At 36.9% G+C, this 18,361-nt stretch overlaps 1 protein-coding gene across 1 annotated transcript in view; it reads right to left on the reverse strand.

The window, feature by feature from the left end:
• The window catches only part of LOC122787923 (dynein beta chain, flagellar outer arm-like), a 5,188,001-nt gene that overhangs the window by 4,121,027 nt on the left and 1,048,613 nt on the right, over positions 1 to 18,361 (reverse strand). Inside the window, exon 26 of the mRNA XM_044054850.1 lies at positions 12,349 to 12,512. Coding sequence (XP_043910785.1) covers positions 12,349 to 12,512 — 164 coding nt within the window. The remainder of the gene's footprint in view (positions 1 to 12,348; positions 12,513 to 18,361) is intronic.

An 18,361-nucleotide genomic window follows, 5' to 3' on the forward strand; every position in this document is an offset into this window, starting at 1 on the left:
ATACCCTCCCCCCAGTCTTCTGAACCTGGGCAGCCAATAGCATCACCAGAATCAGATGATAGACGGTGGGAGGGCTTAAATTGACACAATTCTGATGACCAGGGCTTCCAGGAAGGAACTGGAAACAGTGAACAACTGCCAAGGCATTCTGAGATGCTGTACCAAAAGGAAATAAGTAAAAGGGCAATAAGCTAGTGCTATTTGTGCTAAAGAACATAACAAAAATGTTAATATAGACAATAATGATAACTTTGAGCATTTGGGAGCCAGGCCTAAGGCTTCTCATTCCATATCATTCAACAGTGGCTCAAACAACTTTAAGGCTGGTAACCAGTGGCAAAAAATTGCTCAGGGAAGAAAATCCATGAAGAAGAAATGTTATTAAAACATCAGGAAAACACTACGGGGGATTATTTACCCATTTCAATCGGCAGAACAATGGGATTTGAGACTGTGCAAGTTTCTAATGACATTAATGCACTGCATAGTTCATGCTTAGAATTTTTTCTGGGACATGTGAACATTGTCGTTAATACAACAGATTAAGATAGTTCAAGTTTGTTTGGACAATTTGATGCTTTGCCTGACAGGACAAGCTCGGGTATCTCTGAATTTAACTATGTAGGTCATTTGGATAATATGCCTGTAGTTACATTTGAGAATCACTGTGTTTGTTGTGAAAGTCAATGTTGTAAATTTTGTGTTGACTGTACACCAGTATGTGGATACAATTCAACCTTGAGTCATGAGTTCAGCTCTGACAATTTTTCAAATACTTTTGAGTCAATTTCACTTACGTTTCATGGTGCAAATATTGATAATAATTGTTATGCTTTGTCTGAATTGTTGCTCATGGATGTAAACAAGTCAATTTCGACAGTTCCATTTGTTCAACTACGACTGGTGGGGTTCACAACGTTATGGCAGCCTGTTCACTAGTTAATTCCCCTTTGAGCGACATGAACAGTGGATTTGAAAATGGGGAATATTTACATGAAACCACTTATGCAATGACCAATTTACTTAGTGAAGCTGAAGTTGATGCTAGTGACTTTTGTATTTCTAGTAGTCAGTTTCCCAGATGTAGTGCAGTTAACACAGACTTTGGGACACATTTTTGAGCATTGCAAAAGGATGTTTTGAACAGGGGGGATCCACGCATTAAGTTAGTTAGTGAGGCTCAGCTGGATGACTGTCCTAAATCCTTGAATAATTCAGCTGTAAATATTGTTCATTTTGACACTGTTAATATGGTTGTTATCGAACCTGCTTTATAGGTATTCACATCTATTGGGCCTAGTTCTAGCTTGGTTTCTGATGTCGAAAATACGGCTCCCCTAATAATTGTATGGAGGTACCAGTTTGTATTCAAAATACAGATAATGATTTTTCAGTATATAACTTTTCAAGTTTCAACATTACAACTGAGCATGCCAATGTGTTAAGCAAAGGGTTGAGTTTCGTGCCAGCTAAGGAGTCTGATTTGGCTGAGGTTTTGATAAATTTAAAATTGTTTATACGTAAGTTGAATTTGGCAGTCTGGTTCAAAACTGACTCCCTGAACCTTGGGACAAATCCCAACAAACCGCTTAAAAAAGCTAGTTCATTCAACCCACCCTTAAATAGCTGGTTATCTCTTTGAGAAAATGTGTGAATTAGAAATTTCTAAATCTTTTTCTAAAAAAACAGCTAGAGGCTACAACTTATCCAAAGAGGAGGCATTGTTGTTCAAAGAATTATGTAGCAACAAAAGTATCAGGATAATGAAACTGGACAAAGGTGGGGAAATATTTGTGTTGGACGTCAATGACTATAATAATTGTATGCATGAGTTGCTTTTCACCGAGACTTATGTCCAGATCTCTAAGAATGAGCTCGATATTGCTTATTCAAAAACTGATATCTGTCTTTATGACATAGTTATGCAGGGGCTAGTTAACAGTGACACGTACGATTATTTACTCAAACAGCATCCAGTGGTAGCGGGCATCTTTAAAATACCCAAAATCCATAAAGACCTCCAAAATCCACCTTTGAGACCCATAGTGGACTCGAGTAGAAGCAAGACCTTTTACATACCCAAATATGTGGACAGTCTACTAAAACCATCTGTCATTGAAGTCCCACATACTTGTAAGGATTCTTGGGATTTTTTGACCAATCTAGCAAAGCAAAGGTTCTCGGGTGATTGTATTTTGGTCACAACAGATGTCCAAAATTTATATTCTGTCATTCCGCACAAGATAGGGTTGGAGTGGCTGGAAAGTATTATTTCTGACACAGGGCTGTTGCTGAATAATGACATTAACATGGCTTTTACACTTATGGATCTGGTTTTGACCAACAATTTTCTTTATTTTAAAGGCCAGTTGTTCAAACAGGTAAGTGGGGTGGCCATTTGGGCTTCTTGGGCCCCAAGCATTGCCAACTTGGTCATGGCCTATTGTGAGAAGCATTATGTATTCAATAGTCCCTTTGCGAAATGTTGGTCATTCTATATTCATTTCCTGGATGATGTTATTAGCATCTGGGATGATTCTGCCACAAAATTGAACAAATTTCTCGCATATATCAGTGGTAGTTCATCTTTCCTAAAGTTTACCCATTGATTTGATCATGATTTAATGGACTATTTGGATGTACTGGTAACCAAGGATTATTTGGGAAATTGTTTTTGTTCCAACATCTACCGTCAAAAAACTTTTTCCAACTCTTACCTCCATTTTGATAGCTGGTATCCACAATTTCAAAAGATGGCTGTGGTCAAGGGGCAGTTGGTCAGAATTGCTTGTATGATTTCTGATGATGCCACCTTCACTGCTGAAATAGATAACTTGATTGGCATGTTTAGTAAAAGAGGTTACCCCCATAAGTTACTGGACAGTTTTAAGGAAGTCCATGGTAAGAGGAGGAATGGTTTTTACAAACCGCTACTGCCTATTCCTGGTGACTGAAATTATGATCATTTGGCTGGTAATAGCTTGTCCAAAGAAACACAACCATTGATTGTCCCTTTTGAATGTTCACTAATATTCACTTTTTCTGTTAACATCTATGATGTAGTGGACACAGTGTGTCATTTTTGGCCAACTGTGATGAGTATCGATGAAGGCAAAGAATTGTTTGGGGTCAAGCCAAAGGTTGTGTTCAGAAAGGGCAAGTCTTTTAAGAACCTTTTAGAAAAGAAAGGTGATGTGAGTTGTTCAAGTATACCTAAGGGCATGTACAAATGCAATCATTGCAATTACTGTCAGCATATTTTATTGTGCGACTCATTTTTCGTTAGGAATAGGAAATTTAAGATAAAAAAAATACTTCAATTGTACATCCAAGGGAGTGGTATATGGAGCTCTTTGTCAATGTTGTAAGGCATTCTACATTAGAAAGACTAGTCATAAGCTGAAAGAAAGAATTTATGAACACTTGAATGACATCAAGAAAGGGAAGAACACCAATGCCTTGTATAGGCTCATTTCAGCTTTTCCTGACCACCACTTCAAGTTTGTAGTGTTGGACTATATGGAATGGGATGCAAGGGGTTTTAGTACAGAAGAACACCTCAACAGAAAGGAATTAATCTTGATTTTGATGTGTGATGCCTTTACTCCCCCTCGGCTTAATGACTGCTATTCCATTACCCCGATCCTAACATTGAAAAGTATGGAGGGGTAATTCATCTTTATAATCTGTTGTATATACATTGTTGCAATATGTTTGGCACTGTTTTTCACTCATACACACTGTTTCAAACTGTGAGTACATTTTCAAGTTTTTAATTAATTAATCAATTAATTAATTTTTAAGCATTATTTGTATTGGTCATTTTCAACCACATGGCTACAGGATGTTCCTTTATATTGTGTGGTTTATGTGATTACTGCAGTTCTTATGAAGTCTTGATGTAAGACGAAAGTGCTTGACTGCTGTTTTTTCTCAATAAATCTTTGGTGGTTGCTACTACCTGTGTGGTTTATACCGGTCTTGTGTGCTCCCTGGACCTCCATCAGTTTTTCTTGTTTGGTGCCTGGTTTCTCTTGTTGGATTAAATATACTAACTCCGAAATTGCACTACAGTGAGGAAATAGGCGAATTCCCTGTTCCCCAATGAACTTCAATCTCCCTGCACAATGTCAAACCCAAACGCTCGGATTACACTACCCATGCACTTTAGTGTAGTCCATAACATTTTGGTTCAACATTCTGCCATCTTGAAAACTGCAAGAAAACCATATGTCGGTCGATTGATGCAGTTTCAAGGTTTTTCAGTGTAAACCATTAAAAGAATAGATAAAGAGTTATTTTATGTCATTTAGGTAATATGGAATGAAGGAATAAATTAAATCATGTTTAATGGTGTATGGATTTTAGAAACAATCTTCTGATTTTTTGTTTAGAATTACTGCTTTGCCGCCTACTTTTTGGCGTTTTCCGGCTTGCTAAAGTTTATATCTGTATTAGAAACAGTATTTAGAACACATCTAGAGCCTGTTTACTGCATTTTCTGTGTTGCACTTAATTTAAAATCTTTTTTTCTCTTAAAATCTTGCTTTTTTCCCACTTTCATTTATTGCACTGTTGTGAATATTTTGCTACTTGTGTATCTCTGCTACCTTTAAACTAAAACAAAAAAAGAAAAAACAAAAAAATCTTGCTTTTTTCCCACTTTCTGAAATTTAAGAAAGTTCAGTTACAGATTTGCTGTTCTGAACTGTTTTGTAAATTTCTTGGAGGCCAGTGCTTGCTTGGGCTAAAGGGAAGTCTCTGTGTTCACCAGTGGCAGTGGTTAACACTGAGCAGCCTGCCTGTCCCTGTAGGAGTGGTTACTGCCTATAAGCTGTAGTTGTATTGGCCATTTTGGTTCAATTCCAAACTCCTTGATATCTCTCTCTTAAAACCCTGCTGCCTCATGGTTTTGGGGTCTTTCCAGGCTTGTTAGTTGTTACTGAAGCACCTACCAAGGGGAGAAAATGCTGAGAGAAGAAAGGAGCCACTTTTGAGATTTTAAGTATTTTCTTCTGATTTTTTGTTTAGAATTACTGCTTTGCCGCCAACGTTTTGGCATTTTCTGGCTTGCTAAGGTTTATATCTGTATTAGAAACAGTATTTAGAACACATCTAGAGCCTGTTTACTGCATTTCCTGTGTTGCACTTAATTTAAAATCGTTTTTTTTCTCTTAAAATTGCATTTTACCTGACTTTGGCCTAGCACTCAAGTGTGGGGTCATTTATTGCACTGTTGTGAATATTGTGCTACTTGTGTATCTCTGCTACCTTTAAACTAAAACAAAAAAACAAAAAACAAAAAAATCTTGCTTTTTTCCCACTTTCTGAAATTTAAGAAAGTTCAGTTACAGATTTGCTGTTCTGAACTGTTTGTAAGTTTCTTGGAGGCCAGTGCTTGCTTGGGATAAAGGGAAGTCTCTGTGTTCACCAGTGGCAGTGGTTAACATTGAGCAGCCTGCCTGTCCCTGTAGGAGTGGTTACTGCCTAGAAGCTGTAGTTTTATTGGCCATTTTGGGTCAATTCCAAACTCCTTGATCTTTCTCTCTTAAAACTCTGCAACTGTCTTTTTGCGCAGTCTTGCACTCGAGCAGCGTCGGGCAGCGCCGCTTAAACAGGTTTAAACTATTCCCGGCTCCGCAAGTTCTGCTCTTCACTTTTTCCCTTAGAACTGCTCTAAATCTCTAATTAAGCACTCTATTTTCATTCTAAAGCCCTGCACTTGCTAGTATAAGTAATCTCATAGGTAAACACAAACTAAAGCACTACATCCTCTTATACTCTTTCTAAGCACTTGCTCCCTATTGGTTCTTTCTGATCAGTCAATAAGTAGTTCCCTATATTATTCAGGCATCTCCAAAGGTCAGTTTCGAGTTTACTCTCCAGTCCAGCTGGTAAATCTGGGAATCTTGAGGCAATGTTACAACTGCCTTATGTATACAGACCACCCTCTCCTCCTCCCAACAAGCTCAAATATATGTGAGAGATGCAACTATATAGCCAAACTGGAGGCTAAGCTCTCTCAACCCAGTACTGGCACAGCCTGTCAGGAGAAGAAGGTAACCACACACACCACAAATCCAGTCTCACATAGACCTATCGCATCAGCAAACCAAACACATAAACACACAAAAACATACTCTCTAAATAAAAATCTGCCTAAGCAGCAGAGACCTCCAAAGCAGACATCCAAGCAACACCTACCACGAAACAATATCCACGTAGCACATAGCTCACAAAGTCAGTGTGCCACACAGTCACAGCCTTTAAGGCTAAACAACACACCTAATACACTTGTAATAGGTGACTCTATTGTCAGGCACACTGACGTCCCACTCACCAGGCTGAACAAGGAGAAGGTCACTGTAAGCTGTATGACCCTCACCTTGAGTAGCATCTTACCCTCACCAAGAATGATGCCACAGTATAAAAACAAAATGAATAATTTTAACAATTGGCTAAAGTATTGGTGTCATTCAAAGGGGATCCAGTGTCTGTCAGCCTGGGATGACATGCTCGACAAGCCACGTTGCTTCGCTAGGGACGGATTGCACCTGTCACCCCTGGGTTTTTGAATACTGGCAAAGGCTCTTGCCTCCCCCATAGTGCCTTTTTTAGGCAAGGCTCAAAAGACAAACCCACCCCCATAGACAATGCAAAGAAAAAAAAATAAGGGTAATGCTGCTCAACGCCAGAAGTCTAAACCTCAAGATGCACGCACTCGAGACTCTCCTCAGTATGGAGAATATCGATATCTGTGCAGTAACAGAAACCTGGTTCAAGGCTCCCGAGAGCACCCCAGCACTAACAGGTTATACTTCATACCATGCTTTCCGGCCCCAAAACTCAGACCGAACCACAAAAGGAGGGGGAGTATCCATATTTATCAAAGATACCCACACCTCCAGGTTAGTGGCACTGCACGAAGCATCGGAGACCATCCATGTGCAACTAACAGTGGGCAAAACTGCCTTTCAGTTTGTAGCCTGCTACAGACCACCCTCCCAAACACAGGAACCTCACTCGGCTTTCCTGAGAACACTGGAGAATATGAAGGTCTCTCCAAACACTATTATATTGGGTGACTTCAACTACCCAAACATCGATTGGGAAAACTACTCAAGCCCAAACACCCTCTCCCAATGGTTCCTAGAATTTATAAACTCAAATGCTATAGAACAACTGGTCACCACTCCCACAAGAGGGCAAAACATATTGGATCTGGACATCACCAACATGGGGTCTCTATGTTCCACACCAGAGGTATACCCCTCATTGGTAAGATCAGACCATAAACAAATCTCACTGGGCATCCATATTCCATCCCCACCCCTAGCCAAGGAAACCACGGTGAAGAACTTCTCAAAAGCAAACTTCACACTTCTCAAAACTGAGGTGGAATCCTTCAAAGCCCCCGGGCCAGTGGAAAATGCGGCCCAAAATGCAGAATCCTTTACAAAAGAATTCTATGGACACCTACAGGAATGCATGGAGCATGCTATCCCAAATAAAACCAAGACTCACTCCTCCAAAGGCAGGAGACCTGCCTGGTGGACCCCGGACATAAATAAGCTATACAACAGAAGGAGAAAGCTACTACATGACAGAGCAAAATCCCAAAAAGGGAAGGCGTCACTGATCAGTACTAGCAAGAAACTACGATCCCTCATAAAATCATCTAAGGCCAGCTTCGAAAGAAAAATTGCACAAGACACTAAAGATAATCACAAGGCCTTCTTTAGTTATGTCAGAAACCTGGGAGGCAACTCCCAGATATGATCAGAGTTAGTGCAAAATGGCAAAAAATACACTGAACCCACAGACATTGCCAACATCCTAGCAGAAAGGTTCAGTGCAAACTCCCCCCCCCCCAAAAGAGCAAATGTCTATCCCAACAGAGTGTAGCCTTCCTGAGATCACAGATGCACAGGTGAGAGATGCCCTCTCCAAAGCAAAAAACACAGCATCAATGGGACCAGACGGTGTCCCGGGCTGCATCTTACACGAGCTCCAAGAAGAACTAAACCCTCATATAAAGTCACTGTTCAATCTCAGCCTTACTATAGGATATGTACTCAAGGAATGGCGTACAGCAACAGTGGTCCCACTCCACAAAGGTGGTGCCACAACAGACCCCGGAAACTATCGCCCTATAAGCCTGACTAGCCTGGTCTGCAAAGCTATGGAGCATATCATCATGGAAATCATAAACAAAGACATTGGGAACCTCCAGACACTGGATCCTACCCAATTTGGCTTCGTTAAGAACAGATCTTGCCTCTTGAACCTGGTTGACTTCTTTGAAACAGTTACCAAAGCCATAGATGAAGGGAAGGTAGTCCACACAGCCTACCTGGACCTCGCAAAAGCCTTTGACACAATACCCCACTCGGGCATCATAAATAAGCTCACCAGCATAAATATCAACCCCTATGTCACAAGATGGGTTGCAAACTGGCTCAGGGATAGAACTCACATGGTCAGAATAGCAGGTGCCATGTCAGACTCTAAACCAGTTACAAGTGGTGTCCCACAAGGCTCAGCCCTGGGACCTCTCTTGTTCGGTATATATTTCTCTGAGGTACAGGCTAACATGGGTGGACTATGGGTGACCAAGTTTGCAGATAACTGCAAACTGGGTGCCGTAATTGACTCTCTGGCTGACACAAGCATCCTCCAAAAGGGTCTCACAGAGATGGATAACTGGTGCCAGAGCCATGGCCTAAAGCTAAATGCCAAAAAGTGCATAGTCAACCCCTTTGAGAAAAACAAAGTGCCCACAAATTACCACATAGGTGGTAATCCATTAAGTACAGAGCAAGTAATTAGGGACTAGGGGACCCAAGTAAATAGCAATCTCTCCTTTGACAATCACATTGCCAAAGTGGTTAGAAAGATCTTCTATATAGCCCACCTTATCACGAAAGGGTTCACATCTAGATCAAGAGAGGTCATTGTGCCCCTCTACTCATCACTTATCAGGCCCATAATTGAGTACAATGCCCCGTTTGGGATGTACCTTACCCGACACCTGCAGCAACTGGAAAGACCCCAAAAGTATCTCACCAAGAGGATCAAGGGGCTCAAACAGATGCCCTATGCAGTTCGGCTAAAGAAACTCCAGCCTACTCAGAGGCGATCTGTGTCTGACGTATAAAGCCATGTCCAACCCAGAATTAATGGACATGCTTCACCTCAGGAAATCCAAATCCCTTAGAGCTACACGCTCCAGGGACTTGAACCTCAGCACAGAAATAAATAGGACATGCTGTAGGGGCAGATCCATATCCCAGAGGCTCCCCTCACTCTGGAACAAAATCCCAATCCATGTTAGGCAGAGCCCCTCACTGACCCTCTTCAAGAGAAATCTTGACGAGTGGATGGGAAATTGTAAGTTTACCCGTGGGATCTATTCTGTGTCCCTGCTTGACAGAGGTACAGTAAACTAACCTTAAAAGGGCTACCTTCTGTGACCTACTATACAGAGGCACAGTCAACTAATCTAAAAGGGTGGCAAAAGCCAAACACACTCTGGCTAGGCTTATAAATACCCTAGGGCAGATAGCCTAGTATCAACCTATGAACCTATGAACAATATTAAAAGTAAAATCAGATGGTGGTTATGAAAAAAGGAGTAGGGGTTTAATAAGGATGACAATTTAGTATTAGTATAAGGAAAATTATGGATTTGTGTAAACATATTTGTACATTTGTAAATATGCTGTAAATAAGAGTTCTGGTGCCATTAAATCTTTTACTACCAATCAAGCTACCACAAACTCCAGCAGATGGAACCTCAGCTTAATGTCTTACCTCCCCCTAATGCTACACTGCAGTGTCAACCAAATTAATCACCTGGGGTGGGCATAGAGCCCAGACCCTTCATGTTTTCCAGCATCAAAGGTGCGTGTGCAATATGTTGAGCCACTGACACAAAAACACACCATGGTATACAGTTAGCCTGCTGTTTAGATTGCCCTTGGTTTTGGGAAGAACATCCCTTCATTTCTGAACCTCACTGCGACTGCTTTCTGAAATTTTGTCTACCTATGCCTTGCTGGGTTTGTGTATTTCATTTCCTATAAAAGGAACATAAACTACAAGCAAAATTTCTATTATATTTTGGCACATAATGTTGATAATTTTGGGCAACCCCCTGAATTAACTTACATCTTTCATCAAATCTTTTAAGAAACTCTGCAGATGAAGAGCCAAGCAATACCTCTTTATCCAGAGGAGCACTGAGAACCTCAGACTGACATCCTCTAATAAAGTCTGAGAACATAGCCAGGCAAATCTTGTTACTGACCTAGTAGCAGCTCCTTTAGAAACAATATTAGCAGTGGTATTACAGCATTTTAGAGAGTGTCTGATTACCAGAGACACAGGGGATATTAAAGAATTCAAAGTTGTCTTAATCTCCAAAGAAGAAAGGTCAGCAAATAATGTTCTCATATTGTAAAAGGAAGCCAGCAGAAACAGATATGAAAGCTTGACAATTCACTTTTCTGAAGGCTAATGTGGAAGAACTATATACTTTCTCCATAAATATGTCAAAGAATTTCCCATCTCTGTCAGAAGTAATAGGGTTAGCTGCAATAAGATGCTTGTCAGATGGTTTTGCTAGAGAAATTACTGTGGGGTCTGATCTGGGGTTTGAAAAAAATAAATGTGTGCTTCTGGGTAACCTTGTACAACATATCAGACTTTCAGGGTGCAGGTATCTGACTGTTAGACAAACTGCTGGCTAAAAGAAGGTATCATCCAAGGCTGGCAAAACATGAGGGATAGCTGCAGGTTGAGGAAATCCACCTGTAGCAAACCATATCTTTGCTCAGACTCTGTTATTCTTTTTGTTCTCACTGAAATAACACCTTCATTCTGGCAACAGTATAAGAAAAAGAGAACTATTCATTTGGGGAATCTGATGAAAACTTTCCTCAGAATCAGATTCTCCATTTTGAAGAGTAATACTTTGAGAAAAACAGTCTAATTCCTGACCCTCTGACTAACAATCAGACTCTGAGAGAGAGAGATAATATTTTAATTTTAAAATAAAGGGGAGACTCAGAGTACAAAGACAAAGGCTTTAAATAACTTTTTAGCAAAACCCAGCCATTTCTTCTCTTCTAATCAAGGTGAGGGAGAAACAGGTAAAGAAGAATACCTAATTTTGTGTTTCATTTTCCTGAAAGACCTTCTCTCAGGAATCAAGCTCCTCAAAACTACTCCCCAAACAAATCTGCTCTTTCTTCCAATAACAAGCATGATTATCCCTTGCCTAAAATAGGACAGCCAAACAGACTCAGAGAATGTGCCTTCCACTCAGTCTTTAGTGGCTTCCTGAGGAGCAACACCACAGAAACCAGGAGAAATGGATGAGTGGTCTAAGAAACCTGATATTGCTGCAGAAGAGTCACTCATTGGCAGCTGAGGTGAACAGGAAGCCAGGGTCAAGACAAAAGCCTCCCATACACCTTTTCTTTTCATGTGTATTGATGAGGGAATAACCAAGGCATTGGAACCCAGGTCCATGTCCCTACCCAAAAAGTGTATGATAAGTGGGTAGTGGAGCCTTAAAATATTGGTGGTCTGTCCTGTTTAAAAAATAAGTTTCTGAGGTAATTTTTTTACTGACAGTCACTAATGACGTTAGTCCATATTGCTAGCAACAAAATTTGACAGAAAAGTTAAACATTTCCTCAAAAAATTTAAAATTGGAAGGTATTCCCCAAGAAGGTACTTACCTGCCCAACTTTAATGAAGCACTGGCCAACCTTCAATCTCTCAAAGTTGTAACAGAGAGCTCACTTTGATGGCAAGAAAGTTGTGAGAGTTTGGCATCTTAATCACTGACTTTTTTTGAAAGAATGTTAATATATCATTTCGAATTTGGACTGAGTAGCCCAGACATCTTAGAAATATTTAATGCAGAATGTTGTTTAATGTAAGAAATATCTATGAAGAGACAGAAAGAATGAAAGAAAGAAATAGAGCGAGCGAGAGAGTGAGTGGGTGAGGGAAGGACAAGGAGGATGGGAGAAATAGAGAGAGATGGAGAGTGACTGCCATTTTTGGTATTAGCTGATTTCCAGGACAGGCAACCCATATAAAAATTTTGGCTTCAAAAAAGGTTACACTTTTTATTGGTTTATAGTTCAAAAAGTTGTAGAATTTAAAAATTCAATAATGCATGTAATAAAAACAAAGAATTTCTGTAGATTGTCTGCTAGTTACAATCAGCAGCTGAACCAACAAGTTGGGAAATGATGTTAAATGGTTTAATTTTAGCTAGCCATTTAATTCATAAGTGAATTGTTAAATTTTACCATTAAAGGAATGGCGTACCTTTCACTTGTGTCTTCCATTATTTCTTTAATAAAATTGACTCCAGATGATGAAGTATGGCTTATAGGTCGGAATCTGCCTTTGCCATTTAAAAAATCTGAAAATGCAGACATCACATCTTCCTTCCAGAGGAAACCATATTCATGGAAAATACTCAAGGTTGCCTAAATAGCAGAAACACTTTTTTTAGTTAATCAGCACTTTTCATGCACAATGAACATTAATGATTCAGTTTGAGTATAGTAGTACCTATCTAACCATGTCTTCTTACCCTGTGGACTGTATCTCCAACATCGGTCAACTGTCTCTACATGTTGACAACAGCAAGTAAACAATAAAAAGGCTGACAAAAGTAAATTTAGATGTATGACAGACCACCACACATATATATTATACATACCCCCTCACACACACACACACACACACACACACACACACACACACACACACACACACAATATACATGTTTACTTTGCCTGGCTATCTCCCAGTCAAATGAACTGTTGAGTATTAAAAATGAGTTCATCCCCACACTATCTACCACCACAGCAGCTTTTATATTCTAACTCAGACTGCAATTCATATCTACAGCTGACCTTTAATTTCAGGGATGTCCCTAATTTTGGTTCAGAAGTTTGCAATGTCTCTCCTTAAATGACTGATTTAAAACATTTAGAATGATTACTGTCAATAGCTATTGAAAATCACTACAGCTATAGTACTCTTTTACCTTAGGATTTTTTTTTATTTCATTTTCTCTTATTCATGTTTTCTTACCCTTATTCTGTCAACTTACAAAGTTAGTGCTACCTAAACTTAAAAAGTACCCCTGATTTGTAATCTTTTTAACTGAATATTTGGCTGTTTTACTCTCGAGAAGGCTGCATCAACATGCTACAAGTGTCTATTCATTTTTGTCATCTAAGGATAAGATGATGACATTAACCTTTGTGCCCATATCTAATTATCTATGTTTAAGTTGATGGCATTATAATAAAATAACATTTTATATATTTGTCATTGGTCATGGCGTAAATATCTAATTATTTATGTTTAAGTATTTTTGGTTTTATCCTAACTCTAGAAGTAAGATATTGAAAGGAATGGCTAAGAAAACAGGTATTTGTTTTAAGAAGGCAACTTAATCACCATCCCCATTCACACTCACCAACCACCAATGGAGGAGTATTCAAACATGAAGTGAAAACGTAAATGTAGGACTGTATGGGAAAACAAAAGATTTGATAAGTACTTTGTTTCAAGTTGTATTATGTGTATATATTTCCACATAAAAAAACTTTCCAATATAAACTTAAAGAAGTTTGACTAACTGATTTAAATAGCAAGTTTTATTCTTACCATTTATCGAGTCACTCAATCCACTACTGTCTAAAAAGTTCCAGAATTTTGCATCAAAATTATCATTATTATTTTGAATCAGAATAATAATAATAATAATTATTATTATTATTTTTTTATTATTATTATTATTTATAATTAACTTATACCTTGGACAAGCTTCCTTTGAAGATTAATCTACCTTTGATAATAATGTTTTTATATTCATATAATGGGGGGAATTTCTCTGTTCTTCTTCACTCATATTATCCACAAATTATTTTAATTTCTTACTAATAGATAACATTAACTGGTTAGCAGACACATCCAACGTGTACTCTTTCATTAAATATTCTGGGGACTTAGCTTTTCCTTTTTTCAAATCAATCAGACCATAATACTAATCCATTCCTTTTTAGTAAATTCATTTTAACATTGTTCTGAGTTTCCTAAAATCTAGAGGTGTGTGCAATGGGAAAGCATACACATTTCATTTTGACATTAATGGAGTTTTAAAAACATATGAACTGTTTTAGAACTGATTTCATATATGCAGAGTCTAAAGACTATAATAAATGTCCTTCTAAGGTAAATGTTAACTAGATGAAAGAATTATTACATATTTCTAATTTATCATATTTAATAAAGTTATAAGAATTTAGTATAATCTGCTGCTGGATGGCTTTCCATTGACTAGTGTAAGTTGACTCTATCCATACAATTAAAGCTTGCAGCAATAGAATAAGATTCTACATCTAGGAAGCTAATACCACCATGATCCCATAATCGCATATGATTTTTATAAGCATTCTTGGTTTTTTAGCATACCATAGGAATGAAGTTAACATTTTTTTCCATTTTCTTTAAAAGTTTTTTTGTCAGTTATTAAAGCTATTTAATGCAAAGTATATATAATCTTGGTTTATATAGTCATATTAATAAGTACTAACCTATCCTGAAAAGTAAAAAAAAAAATCATTCATTTTTTTAAATAAAAAGTAACATTTCTTCAATTACTTTTTCAGAATTATTGTTAATAATTTTATTTATATCTTGACAGATTTTTATTCCTAAATATTTTAGTTCTTTTCCTTCCCAATTATATTTGTATTTATCTTTAAACTTACTATCTAGGAGTTCATTTAACACTAAAGTTGCAGTTTTATTATTATAAAAAATTAAGCAGGGATACTTCTTGAAACTTTTTAATTTCCTCATCTATTTCCTTGATTGAATAAGTTAAATTTCCTATAGTTAGTAAAATATAATCTGCAAACACCTGTATTTTAGATTGACAATCTCTGTTAATTGAGAATCCATCATTTTTTTCATTGCTTATACTGTTAGCTAAGGTTTTGATAACTAATGCAAATAATAAAGGTGACAAGGGATACCCTTGCTTTTTGCCTTTGTTTAAAGTGAATTCTCAAGAAATGTAAGATCTACTTTTAACATATGCTTTGGAGTCTCTATACTTTTTTTTAATATTCCAATAAACTGTTCTGGAAATGCAAACACTTCTAAAGTTTTAAACAAGTAGTTCCGATCTACAGAATCAAAAGCTCTCTAAGCCAATTACTTGTTCATTCCTCTTTCTAAATCTAAAATAGTTACTACCCTTTTTATATTGTAATACGTAATGTATTAATTAATCTACTATATCTCTTAATCTTGTAGTGAAAATTGAAGTAAATATTTTATATTATACATTTAATAGTAAAATAGGTCTATATAAGGAAACTAATTTATTATCCTTTCTTTGTTTAGATAGAGTTGAGATTACAGAAAATTTCCATGAGGGAGGAATTATTTTGTCACTATTTGTCATTATTTTGTCACTCTGAATTATCCTGAAAATATCATGGTTTATATACCTGGCACCTTTAAAAGTTCATTCTTTGTAAATAGGTTAATTAATTTGTTAGTATATAAGGGTGTTTACTGTGTGTTTTAATTGATTCTGATGAAGTCCCTGATAGGGGATGAAAGCACTCAGTCGTGGTTTTTTTTGTAAAAAATTATGTTGGTTTTATTTGTGAATAAATATTCGTTTTAAAGACAGCCTTAAACTGCTTCTTCATCCTACTGACTATAGTGTTTCATTTTGGTAGATTTAGTATTTTTTGGATCGCTGTTTCTGCATTTTTTCTGGTGGATTAACATCTTATTTCTGTTAGGTAATCTATGTAGATTTTTTGAAGTCATCACATAACTAGGAAATTTTATTTTTTCTAAACCTATCTCCACATTATATGTTAAAACTGTTTGACATTTTGTCATTAATGTTTTAATGACTTCAGTATTATCTAATTTCTTTGTTGTTCAAATAACCTTGCTTTGTGTATTTCATATTGCATTTCTAACGACTCCTTATCCTACTCTTATACTTTATTACTAGCCCATTTCCCCATTCTACATTTAATATACATTTTAAGGGTTCCCATATTTTGACTTTACTAACCCAACTATTATCATTCAAAGATAAAAAAAAATTGATATATTCCTTAAGGTAATTCAAACTATTTTAATTTTATCATATATCCTGGAATTATATAAATAATCTGAAATGTCCTTTTATCCATTACTATATATTAATACTTAGTGCACTATGCTCAGATAAAGGACAAGGAGTAGTTTTAAAATAATTCACTCTATTAAGTATATCTATAGAGGCATAAATCCTATCAATTCTAGTTTGCATCCCATGCACAGAAAAATAATGAGTGAAGACTTATCGTCTGCTTTTACTAGTAAATCAACTAAATTATTATTACTAATCCATCTATTTAGTGCTTTAGCTGATGCCAGCATTTTAGCTTTTTTTTTGTTCACTTGTATCTTCTATACTAGATATGCAGTTAAAATTCCCTGCTGAAATTAAACTATCCTTCCAATGACTTTGTAGTAAATTTAAGTGATCTTTAGTCACTCTTGCACCTATTCCAAGGATCCAGTAAAAATTAGCTTGTGTATAGAGTTTGCCATTATATTTAATTATTACAAATGTATACATTCATTTGGGATCATTAATGGATTCCATGACCTTAGGCATTACAGTAGATTTTCTCCAAAGTGTAGTAGTTCCTCTCCGTGTTTTGTTAAAGGAAACAGATTATAACATTTCATAACCCAAGTTATTTAAATATTGTATAGTTTTATCTATCAAGCAAGTTTCTTGTGAGAATATAATGTCTCCTCTATTTAATTTTAGATATCCCGTTAATGATTTTCTTCTGTTTCCATTATTTAATCCATTCACATTAACAGATAGATTAAAACTATCCATACATCATGTATAGTAGGCAGAGTAGTGATATGTGGACCTAGGTAAACTACAATTTGAGAGCAAAGAAATTAATAATTTTTTTGAAGTACCTAGTAAGGGATATGCAATTTTATTATACCTAGCCCCATGGTTCTTAGGTATACAGTAAGCCAGGGTGGTAAAATTAATAGTTACAGACACTGATATGGGGACCCAGGTAAATTTCAATTAGGTAGCGTAGCAGAGAAACTAACAATTTATTAGAAGTAAGGGCTATTCAAATTTGCACCTCCAGTGCCTTTTTAAGATTTATAGAGGTGGTGTGTGCTCTTACTTGTTGACCAAGGACCCAACAAATACACCATTCCTTACCATATCTTTGCTGCCAACTGCATGACTTCTTTGAGCTAATGTTTGCCTATGGAGTTTGCAACTACAGCAACTAGCCTCCTTTAACCTTATAATTCTAACTAATAAACTGTAGGAACTAGCATATGTTATAAGAATTGTAATTTTGTTTGTAAAGAATTTTTTTCATGCATTGGACTAATTTGCTTCTTCAAATGCCAATTTACTGCAATGTTGTTACCTTGTATTTTTCCAGTTCTCTCATATTTTGTAATTTTGTAACTCTTTAATTTTGTAATTTGCAATATTTGTATTTTTCTGGAGCTTTTCTCTCCAGGACTCCATTGAAAATGGGCTCCTCGTGGCCCAATGGACCATCCTGTCAAACAAACTGCAAATAAATAAAATAAATAACTAGAGACATTTTGCTATTGTTCCTAGTGTGTTTACTAATGAGAATTGTATTCTCTACTTCTTTCCTTGTATGTTTTCTTTAACCTATAACCATGTAAGAATTATTAAAACCCTAGTGGGATGCAATGTAGAGGGAAACAAGGAACTACGGCTACAATAGCAGTTTGCAATACTAGCTAACAAGACAGCTAATCCCAGCAATGTACCTGCTATAAAACAGTAAAAAAGTATCATATTTGGTGGTGTTTGAATGATATGCCATCCAAGAAAAAGGGGACAAATTAGAATGGGTTAAGGTACTTTCCCCTCAGATGCAGAAGAAGCAGGAAAGCCAAAATGGGCATAGAGAAGACTAATTATACCAGCTGTGAGAAACTTTAAAAAGAACTGTTAGCTAGGGTTGGTACAGCTTCTGAAGTACACGCTATACAGTTTGACAAATAGACTTTTAATGCTGACCAACTGCTAACAGCTCAGATGCATGACTTAAAATGCATTTTGAAATTGTGGTTAAGACCTGATGGTAACAATAAAATGAAAATAGAAATGTTAGCATTAAACAGATTTAAAAGAGCATTTTCTGGTGCCACAGTAAATTAAGTGGGTGTTACAAAGTGATTCCTACAAATCTTACATGTTAGTAACATT

The sequence above is a fragment of the Protopterus annectens genome, chromosome 13.part0, assembly GCF_019279795.1.
Source record: "Protopterus annectens isolate FY-2018-M chromosome 13.part0, PAN1.0, whole genome shotgun sequence".
Taxonomy (NCBI): Eukaryota; Metazoa; Chordata; order Ceratodontiformes; family Protopteridae; genus Protopterus; species Protopterus annectens.